Genomic DNA, 12,128 nt, shown 5'->3' with positions numbered 1-12,128 from the left:
AGTCAGTATTGAATTTTGTTATTCATGCTATTATACTTTCTAATGATTATAGGCATCTACATGTTTCTTACCCTGATGCTCTTTATTGCCATAAATAAAGCCATGCTAAACCCTAGGGCTTCAGTAGAGTGAGATTGTGAACATTACCTGTGCTGATGATTCAACAACCTGGTAAATCTGCCATTGCTGAGCCATGTTATTAATATTATTATGATTATTATTTATTATAGCCTCATTTTTCCCATGTTGCTTTACATGTGAAAAGGGGTATACATGATATAAACAAGTACAATAATCATGCACAATACAAGGCAAAGACAGGTACAAGATGAGAGAGGACCCTGCCCATGAGGGTTCACAGTGTACAAGGGATGGGTATGGATATAGTAGGTGATTCTGCTCATATAAGATGATAAAGTTGTATTACTCATTCGTATTTTAGACGAGATGAACTTAAATGGGCATAATAATGCTTCAATATCAGAACACCATGATAAATGAATAGAGGTATCATAATTCAAAGGTATGGATGTGATATGAGGAAAGGAATGAATACGGATATTGAGCCAAAATTGTAAAGGGACCTAAAACTTCATGGGTTAATACTTTTGTCACCTCTCTTAGAGACAAAGAAATGAACAGTAGCAAAACAGAACCCATACTGTTCACTTGTTTCTGCATATGAGAACATTTTGGATAAAATAATGTTAGCAGACTTTCTGCATAGCAATCTCCGACTGAAAAGGAAAATTGGGTATAATGGTTGGATCAATAGAAAAGGAAAATGGAACTGAACTCAATGAAACAGCGTGACTTCATCATCATAATAATAATGTTCTGACATTACATTGGAAAACACTTGTTTCTCTGAATCCAATAGTCACCTTCTTGGCTTACATACGTGACTAGACAATAGGCATGTCATTAGGTAAATTAATATTTTTATGAAGGTGATTAAATTAACACCAATCAGCCCAAGCTAAAAGATTATCGAGTGAGTAGTGAGTTGAGTTAGCGCTCATTCAGACATCCGTCTGTGATATACGAGTACATACAGGTCCAATTTTATTAATCCAACTCACTAATGAAAGAGAATGGGTCTGTAAAAAAATGGCACAGCACTCAAATGCCAGCTATGTGCTGTTTGATTGTAATGTTTGTTTGATAAGAGAAGTCTGGAAAAATTTCTCCTACGCCAAAATAAAAAAAGGAAATGAAACTCTGCTGCACTGGTGAACCACCTCCGCTACTGGTTTTTCTACCCCATTCTTGCCTTTTTTTAATTGTGTACATCCCATTAAGTCAAACTCATCTCAAAACCCCCAAAGTCAGGTTTGACTACAGTTAACACCATGCTTCCTGTTCGGCCGAGGCCAGCAATTGTCCAGATGTTGTAGATTTGAGCTTATAGATGCATAAGATCAGGGTCACTGCATCTATGATGGCAGGTCTATTGTCAGGAATGGAATTACCATCAGGGCTGCGTGCACAAGGTCCTAACGCTGGCTAGCATATCTGGAGGTGACGCGGATTTGTGAATGTCAAGTATATATGCTTCCATTTCCATAGATCTGAATTAATTTTAAAAGCTGATCTGGTGTCTGAATAATTTTAGGGGGCTTGTGCTTAATAAATATAGGGTCTATTTTGAGGGTTTGATTAAGGGTACCTTCACACTTTAGCGATGCAGCAGCGATCCGACCAGCGATCTGACCTGGTCAGGATCGCTGCTGCATCGCTACATGGACGCTGGTGAGCTGTCAAACAGGCAGATCTCACCAGCGACCAGTGACCAGCCCCCAGCCAGCAGCGACGTGCAAGCGACACTGCGCTTGCACGGAGCCGGCGTCTGGAAGCTGCGGACACTGGTAACTAAGGTAAACATCGGGTATGGTTACCCGATGTTTACATTAGTTACCAGCGCACACCGCTTAGCTGTGTGTGCAGGGAGCCGCGCACACTGAGCGCTGGCTCCTTGCTCTCCTAGCTACAGTACACATTGGGTTAATTAACCCGATGTGTAATGCAGCTACATGTGCAGAGAGCAGGGAGCCGCGCACACTGCTTAGCGCTGGCTCCTTGCTCTCCTAGCTACAGTACACATCGGGTTAATTAACCTGATGTGTACAGCAGCTACATGTGCAGAGAGCCGGAGCCGGCAGCACAGGCAGCGTGAGAGCGGCGGAGGCTGGTAACTAAGGTAAATATCGGGTAACCACCTTGGTTACCCGATGTTTATCTTGGTTACAGCTTACCGCAGCTGTCAGACGCCGGCTCCTGCTCCCTGCTCGCTTCATTTGTCGCTCTCTCGCTGTCACACACAGCGATCTGTGTGTCACAGTGGGAGAGCGCCTTTGAAGAAAACGAACCAGGGCTGTGTGTAACGGGCAGCGATCTCGCAGCAGGGGCCAGATCGCTGCTCAGTGTCACACACAGCGAGATCGCTAATGAGGTCACTGCTGCGTCACAAAAAGCGTGACTCAGCAGCGATCTCGGCAGCGAGCTCGCTGTGTGTGAAGCACCCCTTAGTCCCCTGACACCTGTCTTATATTTACCCTTCGGCTTCATCATCCTTTTTCGGCGCCGCTCTGGTTCTGTGGCACCATTTTGTCCCTATACCACCAGTATGTCCTGAAGTCAAAAGTTTCAACACAAGTGCTCAATACAAATCTATGAGAGCCAGAATGTGGCTTTCATAGAAAAAATAGTAGGCACTCACCCAAATAGGTAAAAACATTTCTTTATTTCATCCGAACAGAAGGAGAGGGGGAGGATGCGGGGAGCAGGGACGATGGCAGCTGTTTCACATGAAGGATCGCGCTTCTACTGGTCTGGATCCATAGAAGCACGATGCTCCGCGCAAAATGGCAGCCGTCATACCTTCTCTCCACATCCTCCCCTATCTTTCTGTCAGGATCAAATAATGGACTGTTTTTATCTATTCAGGTGATTGCCTACCATTTCTTATTTGTTTTTTTATGGCAAAAAGTGACTGTACCATCCTAGGTTGAGCAGCCCCATACGTCCTAGATCTCCACCCAAGCACTCCTTCATAGCTGATATAATGGTCGCAAGTCTGGGTCTCTATTGTTGAACATCTGTTCGGCTTTGCTTAGAAATGAGGCTGTCATAGATTTGCATTGATTTATGACCTCCAGAGATCGACCAAAGTGGTGGTGATTGAAGATGACGGAGGCAAGTGCGTATAAGACCAAGGTCAGGGAGATTCGCCTAGTTTCTGATGACGTGCATTGTTGGTGTTTACCCTCATGTTTTTAGAAATGGAACTGATGTGAAATAAGGACAATATATTTTTTAATTTGGATTTTGCGCACATTGTTGGATAGAAAGGCTGAACTATTCTTTTATCTATTTGCTTATTCTATGGACTACTTGGGTAACAAGTGTCCACTTAATTGAACACTTTTTATTTTATTTTTCTATTGTTACCTTATCTTTGACATGCAAACAATTAAATAAAAGTGGAAATACCCGTTCATTTTTTTCTGAAAGAACATTGTGAAGTGTGAGCGCTGTTATGTCACAATACCTTCTAATCTTTGTCTGCAATGACAGATGATAAGAAGGGTGCTTTGATGCATAAATACAAAGAAAGGGAATTATTGACATTAAAGTACTGCTATCAGTTCCAACTCTGGAGTTCAATTACAAGAAAATAGACAGTCAGAACTGTTAACTTTTTCAGTGGCCTTTTCCATGATGACACATTTAATTAACAGGCATATTAACCTTTTTTAATGCCTGAAATAGCTATAAAACAGAAGTTCTACTTAGTCAAGTGATTTTGTTGGTGGAAGGCTCATTTATGAAAAGTTTGTAAAGTCTTTGTCTTTTTTTTTATATGCCCTGAATCCGTATTAGTAAATGCTCTAATCCACTATATTATTTCTCTTCTAATAAACATGTAGCTTTATAAGCGTATTGACAAATATCTTGGATGAATAGATTTACAAATTCTAATAAAAAATATTAAGTACACAGGAAGAATTCATATAGACTGATGTGTCATACTTTAGTTTTGACCCTTTTAAAGGAGTTGTCTCAGGTTCTTAAATGGGTAAAATTGTAAAGTGCCTGTAAAAACAAGCATTTTTCTCGTGAATATTCTTATACTTTTTTTCTAAGCACTAAGTCTATAAGGGATGTAGTCTATAGTAGAAATCAGAAAAAGTCACAACACACCAGGTAGAGTTCAATTAACTCTGAATCTGCCCCCCCCCCCCAGTAATTGCCTCTAGGTATCCATTATAATACTTATAACCAAGGAATGGACACAATCACCTTTGCAAGTTCAATGACACTTTTATTGTATATGAGATAGACCTGAGGAAGGCTTCTTAGTAAGCCAAAACGCGGTCTTTCGTTTTTTAGCATTTAAATGTTATGTGAATACATACATGTACTTTTTTTTAAATAAAGCCTTATACTGACCAAGTAGTTGGATTTACTCGGAGCGTCAACTGAGATCCTCACCCCTTTTCCTCAGTATTCTCAAGAATAGTATTATATAGCTTGTTGCGTAGGCTACCGGTCACCATTCAATCTCATAGGGCTTATATAAGGAGCATGTGCCGATGGTAAGATCCAGGCTTTAGATTGTGCTCGCAGTGCTCTGACAAAAGCCAGAACACAGGATCCAGACAGATTTAGCCACCTCATGCTATTTCCTATACTTCATATGTATGTAATTTTTTTAAAAGGCCCTCTGTCGGCTGAAAGGTTGTTTTTTTTGCACTTTTTTTTGTATGCTAAGACAAATAAACGGAGAGGCGCTTCTCGGTGCCTTGGAATTTTTTGGGCTTTCCTATACTGCAGTGCGGGCAACAAGACACTAATCTGAACTGTCAATCTTCAGGAGTGCACCGTCGCCAGCAACTGGGAAACCAAGAGCCAGAGGACCAGCCATTTCTGCTATCATTTTTTTATGCCAGTTTTCTGGCAAAATATGGTTAGAGAATTCTCCCCTAACATATTTTAATTTAAGCTTCTGAGATTTTAAGAAAACAGAATAGGACAGGAAATAATATATTTTATATGATAACATATTCTCATATATAGTTGTCTCTGTATCTCCCAAATATTACAATGGAGTGGAAGAACGCATGCTTGACCACCAACCTATACAACTCCTCTTCAATGCAAAACTATTGGTGAGGAGGATTGGAGGACTAAAAAACCTTATCTAACATGATAAAAAGTTTAGATCTAATAAAGAAAAAGCATTTGATAAGTCATAAAAACCTCAGAAGCTTTGATGGGGGGGACAGACACCACCTTTGCTGAAAAGTAGTAGAAGCTAAGTAATGATATCTGACATGAAAGATTGTCCCCATAGAATTTTTATTGAGCCCATTCTTCGTTTCTAATGACTTGGACTCTTCAAATGAATACATGTTTTTATGGCATGTAATTTGTTTTTTACAATAAGTTTCTCTGAAAATCATCAACGTGTGTTATTATAACATATGGAGAATGCACACTAACAGGGGTTTTGGATTATTCTTCCATACATTGACTTCAGTTTTCTATATAACAGAAGGTTGTCATTTCAAAGCCTTTTTCTCGAAAACCATGCTACTGCTTCTAAATTTCAGGAACCACCCCCTCTACCTCTAGCTTTGTACCTTTTATATGAAGGGAACCTTTATTCTGGACTTCAGAAGGAACGATTGTCTATTGTCCATCCGATATTGGGATCAGCCGCAATACAAAGCTGTGTCTGGCAGCAGTAAAGCAGTTTTTGGGTTAAAGACCCAACTCAAATCGACTAGTGGCAACTTGAGAACACAAAGCTAGACGTAGAGCAGATGTTCTCTCAATAGGCATCTTACCGTCTGTCCTGCTTTGATAAAGCTTTCAGCATTTCTCACCTGCTTACATAGCTTGTAGTTTTCATGTATTATTACACTGCAGATAGCATTTCACATTTTGGTTACTGCATGAGCAGCAAAATTTTAAACCACACATTATTTGAAGTTAAGGAAAGTTTTGCTTCTACTTCATGAAATGCTGCAAAAGTAATATATTTTTTAATATCTTATGACTTCCAGTCTTGAATGTAAATATAACATGGGCACCAAAATGAGATGTGGGTCTATAAACAAACACAAATTAACTTGTTTTTTTTGTTGTCTTATTTGCTGTGAGACAAAAGGAGATGATGAGGGATTAAGAAAGATTACATGAATGTAATGAGTGTATCCATGTATCCATGTTTGTATGCATGTGTTCTTGTATGCATGTGTTTATGCATGTGTGTGCATGCATGTGTGTGTATAAATGTGTGTATGTGTGTATGCATGTTTGCACATTCATGCGTGTATACATATGTGTGCATGCATACGTGTGTATGCATGCGTGTGCTTCCGCTTGTGTGTATTGTATGTGTGTGGCCATGCATTTTTATGTATGCATATGTGCGTGTATGGATGTGTGTGCATACATGTGTGTGTGCATGCATGTTTATGCATGTGTATCTTTCCACTTGTGTATGTTGTATGTGTAATTAGTGATTGGTCTTTATGAAAACTTTATTAGCTGTATAAATACATGATGGATTCTATGTGACTCCAAGCCAACTTAATAACAGTTTTCGATATAGCAGTGGACAAGCCAACATTTTTGTTATGCCTGGATCTATCTTTGTACTTTTGCCACAAGAATTTCATGGGCCATTTCTACGTGTAACCTGCTGTCAATCACACAGCTTTACCTGCTGAGATCTATTTGTATGACTTTCAGTTTTTGTTCTTTATAAACTGATCAGGGACTATGAGACATTTTTGGCAAGTCAAGCCTTTAAAAGTGCTGACAACTTATTTTGGCTTCAACATTAAAAACTGAGTGACCTCTGTAACTCTTAAGAGTCAATATGAATATGACAGCAACTTTCATTATTCAGCACAACGAGAGCCAATCCGGACTCGGTGCGGGGGAAATGCAGTACAGATTGCAGCACCTATTAGATATTCTAGAAGTGTCATCAGGTTTAATTTATGTACCTAATATAATATATTGTAAATGAATAATGTTCGGTGGGATGAAGTAGGATCAGTGTCAGCTCTCGGCAATCACAAAATATCTTCATTTCTTACACAAGATCTACAAGAACATAAGGGAATAATGTGTGCACAATCCCTGGTTACTGTACTTCAGGGTTACCTATGCAGCGCTTTAAGAACATAACATGCCTTAGGTGGTAATAATTCTGTAATCTGATACTCAACAACAAAATATTTTATATTAGCTTTATCTTCCCATTGTTGATAATGGCTCTGTGTTTTGTGTTGAATATTATTACAATAATTATCATAATCATGCTCTATGAATAGAAAACTGTTTTGCTACCAAGCAGCATTATTAACATATTAACCTTATTTTTAAGACTATTCATGTTAGACTAAATCAGATTTGTCTTCTCTATTTTCAGATTCGAGTTGATGGCCCCATCACCGGAGCCGTACAGTATGAAACCATCCAGGTGGTGGACTCTGGCCCTGTTTTAAGAGATATGGCCTTCACAAAGAATGAAGAACAGCTCTTTGTCATGTCGGAGAAGCAGGTTCGTTCTTTGATATGTGGTTTTGAGGAAGCTTTGTTTCATTTAACATCCTAGAACAGTATTGTGAATCATTTAAAAAAGCCTAAAATTAATTCTGAGTTAATGTAAGTTATCCTCTGCTCAGGATGTTACATTTTTGACCAGTAGGAATTGCAAAGATTGTCTCTCCTTTTGTGAGCCCTGTCCTTGCCATCTTTATTTACTTAAATGATACTGTACAAGGTTTATGTCTGACATGTGATGGCACTGCAGGAAAATTCAATACTACACTTTAAGGGAACCTGTCACCAGATTAGGCTCCGATAAGCTGAGGACACCACAACTGAGCTCTTATACACAGCATTCCAGATTACTCTATATAAGAGCGCAGGCCACTGTGTATCATGTAAATAACACTTTTATAATACTCACGTAGGGGGTTGTCCGGTCCGATGGGTGTTGCTGCTCCCCGGTCTGGCGCCTCCTTTCTGTGGCAATCGACATATTCCTTCTTCTGAGCCCCATATGCATGACGTGTCCTACGTCATTCACACTAGCTAACATTGAGGTCCTGTGCAGGGACACTTTCATCTTCCCTACTCAGGGAAGATCAAAGTATTGTAGTGCGCATGCGCGGGCAATTTTTAACCTTTCCTCATGCCTGCATATTACAGTTCTTTGATTTGCCCTCAGCAGGGCAGATCAAAGTGCGACTGTGCAGGACCGCAGTGTTGGCCTGTGTGGATGATGTAGACACGTCATCCACACTGGGCTGTGTAGAAGGAGGATGGAGATTGCAGCAGAGAGAAGGCGCCGGACTAGAGAGCAGCGACACCCATCATACCAAACCACCCCCTAGATGAGTAGAATAAAAATGTTTTTTCCGTTATACAGAGCGGAATTCTACAATGCTGTATATAAGAGCTCAATGGTGGTGGCCACAGTTTAGAGTCACTAAATCTGGTGACAGGTTCCCTTTAAGGTTCATTTACACTGCATGATTATCGTCCAATGAGCGTTCTTTGGAAGGCTTGTTTCATAGTAATCTTGCAGTCTAAATTTACAAATGGGCAAAATGATAATTCATCAAGGAAATTATCTATTTTGCTATACAGTTGATCACAGTTCTCTGCAGCACATTGTTCTGTGTAAACAAGATCCGTGTGGTGAGAACAATGGCAGTCTATCTGTATTGACTAACCTATCATATATCATTCTGAAACTGAGTCGACCTGTGACCACCAACCAGCAAGCATGTTATTGGTTACAGTAGTGCAATAACTGAAAAAAAAAAGTGCAATGGGTCTTATTCAGGATTAGAGAAATAGTACATACTATTATATGGTCACCTCAGGGGGTGGAGACTAATGTAGGTAGAATAGTCAGCTGCTGCAGATTCATGGGCTGTCAGAGCCAAGCAGTACATAGTAAAGAATAAAGGTTTTTTTCAGATCTGCTGTAAAGGGAGATATCATACAGTATTGTAGAAATAGTGATTTATTCGATCAACGCGTTTCAAGTCTACGACTTCTTTCTTAGGATAATACCATGTTCAGACATAAGTGCATTATCCTAAAGAAGAAGACTTTATTCCTTATTGTGTACTGTTGCCAGTATCCTAACACTGATTCTGGTTCTTGTTGAGCAACAATGAGGACAAAGAGGACAACACCTTTGTCAATAGGCATAACCAATACATCTTCAAAAGAAGAACACTTCAATGTTCAGATTTCTTACCTAGAAATGAAGCATAAACATTACAGAAATTACTTAGTGATGACCTGTAAGCCTCGTGTTTCCTTTACATGTCTTTTGTAGTTAAATTGTCCTTCGCCAGATGCCTGTGGTTAAACAAAACATAACACCATGTGCTCTGGGAAGTGTAAAGCTGGCAAGACTCCAGTCATGCCTTCTGTATCAGGACATAAACACATGGTTTTACTCCCATCATCTGCTTAAAACTTCAAATAAACATGACAGCTGATCTCCGGGCACCAAAAGAGTTGCCCTTGATGGAAGTTGATCGGTAAGACATCTATGACCTACCGGTACTGGTAGGTTCAACTGCAGTGTAGAAAACTATATTTCTGCATTTTGTGGACACTATTGCTAATGAGATTTTCAGAGCATATGTTCAGTAGGCTATTACCTAATGCACAATATAGTCTGATTATCCTACGAGAGCAACAACTCTTCAAGCATTGCCATGGTTACTACATGAAGTCTGGCGAAAGGAACCATGAGGTGTCAGGAATGGGAAGGACACGGTGATGTGAACAGTAGGGAGATGTAGCAGTATGTGTTGTATCCAAAGAAGTTTTCAAATTAATGAGGACCTCAGAGCGGAATAATTGCTGTTCTGTATTCTGGCTTATGTTTCGTTTCCTCTTGATAATTAAGAATGAAGGGACCTTTACTACCTCCGAGGGCACTGACGGCTCACTGTGAGCACGTTCCATGCACGATCAAGGGAAAATTGTTGTTAGTGATTTGGATACAGCATTAAACATTTCAAAAGCAAATTCTTTATGTCTAATGTTTTGTTTCATTTTTGGAGTCTAGCCGTTTTGTGTTTAATTTCAATGGCGCCAAAGCAGTTTAAGGTTTATTTCCAAAGTCATTTTATTTCAGCCTCACAATTCTGAGGCTATTAGACCTAAAAATGAAAAACTGCTTGCGGGACTGTTGTCGTCTACATGCTGGGTGTAAAAATATAGAATCTAAAACTGAAATTTGACAATCTGTTAATTAGATCGAATGCACTGTGAATTAAGGAAGTGAACGTGTGATTCAGCTTGGAAGATCGCTTTGAATATATTATCTGATTTTACCACAACGACTTGTCTCAGCTGATTGTAAATTATAGTGTTACTAGTAATTTGGAGGAAGAGTGTTGGTGACTCAGTAAAATGTTGATGGTGCTGACTTATCAAACCTGATATTCTAGATCTTGGTGCTTTGCTTTTAATGTCTACCATTTCCCTTTATGAGATCCAACATTTTGATTAATTTCTAAAGATATATTTATAACAATCAGAATATAATTTTTCTGATATAGAACTTTAAATTCCCAAATGCTCATTTACACGAGATGATAATCGGCAAATAAGTATTCCTATAAATGATCATTCCTAATAAACACACCACTAATCGACCAATAATGAGCAAAATGCTTGGATATCACTGCTGTCAGCAGCACATTACCCCATGTGACAGTGGTTGCATTGTTAATCATTCTGTCCCTATCAGTTTGTGTTTGTCAATGTGAATAGACCACAAAATGAGTTTCTATTGACTTGCATATAGTGAATTAGGACCTGGTGATCAGCCAAAACTGGTCACTGTAAATGGCCAATACAGGAGAGAATCAGAAACAAAGTTGGTTTATCAGCACTGAAGAGGACTAATTAAGCTTAAACACAGGACATTCATCTTAAAGGGAACTTGTCAAGGGGAAAAATGCTATTAACCTGCAGATATGGGGTTAATCTGCAGCTTAATAGCATTCTGAACCTGCCCATTGCCTACCTGTATTTAATTACCCCAGCAGTGTTCCAATTTCAGTCATGGAGGCAGCATTGGCGAGAGTTCAGTCATTGCTCTGTGTATGGAGAGCGGCAGCTCTAGCCATGCCCCCTGCACTGACAGACAGCCATTCCGCATTAGAGGAGATTATCAGTCACTATGAGGGACGTGGTTACAGCCGCTGCTCTTCATACTCAGAGCAGTGACTGAACCCGTACCGGCGCCATCCCCATGAATTAAACTGGAACACTGCTGGGAGGATTAAAGTTCATTTCCTCCTGGCAGCTGGGTTTAACATGCAGGCATCAGGCAGGTTTGGAATGCTATTAATCTGCAGATTAACCCCATATATGCATTTTAATAGCATTTTTCCTCGTGACAGGTTCTCGTTAAGCATCAGTAATAACGTAAAACATACTCAATTATATTAGCATTGCGGAATACCTTTTCAGTATATTTATGTTAAAAATTAGAGTATGCTTATTGCTTTATGAAAATTTACCAGTGCACAAATGTATTTGGAAGTTTAGAAAAAAAGTTTAGAAAAAAAATACAGTAATGAATGACATTCTCCTTTTTACTTAACTAAGCAATAATATTAATAGGTACCTGTTATATTTTTGTTTTATAAATAGGACAATATGTAGTAATAGATATGAACTAATGGGTGCACCCCTAATTATGTCATGAAATAGGGTTACTGGGCCTATTGGGTTCACACAATTTCTCTAGGCTAGTCCTGATTTCTTGGGAGCATGAAGCTTTCTAACCTTTTCTCTTGGTTGGATCCATTCTGAGATAAGGGGCTTAAATAAAATACCAAAGTTTTAAAAGAAAAAAATCTTGATTTTCTAATATTCTGTTGGGACATTTATATTCTATATGTGGTCACTTAGGGATTTTGATGTAAATGTCAGCCTGATAAGGGTTTTGCCAGTGTGTCACAATAATGTATTGAATCTGTATTGGAGGAAATTCTCCTTAGGCTAGGTTCGCACACTGCGTCTTTTTAACGCTGCGTTTTTGTGCGTTTTTGGCCGCT

General features: G+C 39.3%; 1 protein-coding gene across 1 annotated transcript in view; it reads left to right on the top strand.

The window, feature by feature from the left end:
• PLXNA4 (plexin A4) overlaps nucleotides 1-12,128 on the top strand; it is a 1,083,593-nt gene that overhangs the window by 528,045 nt on the left and 543,420 nt on the right. The window contains exon 4 of the mRNA XM_075345346.1: nucleotides 7,451-7,582. Coding sequence (XP_075201461.1) covers nucleotides 7,451-7,582 — 132 coding nt within the window. The remainder of the gene's footprint in view (nucleotides 1-7,450; nucleotides 7,583-12,128) is intronic.

This window comes from Anomaloglossus baeobatrachus, chromosome 4 (genome assembly GCF_048569485.1).
Source record: "Anomaloglossus baeobatrachus isolate aAnoBae1 chromosome 4, aAnoBae1.hap1, whole genome shotgun sequence".
Lineage (NCBI taxonomy): Eukaryota > Metazoa > Chordata > Amphibia > Anura > Aromobatidae > Anomaloglossus > Anomaloglossus baeobatrachus.
This window is presented reverse-complemented; position numbering and strand designations above follow the sequence as displayed.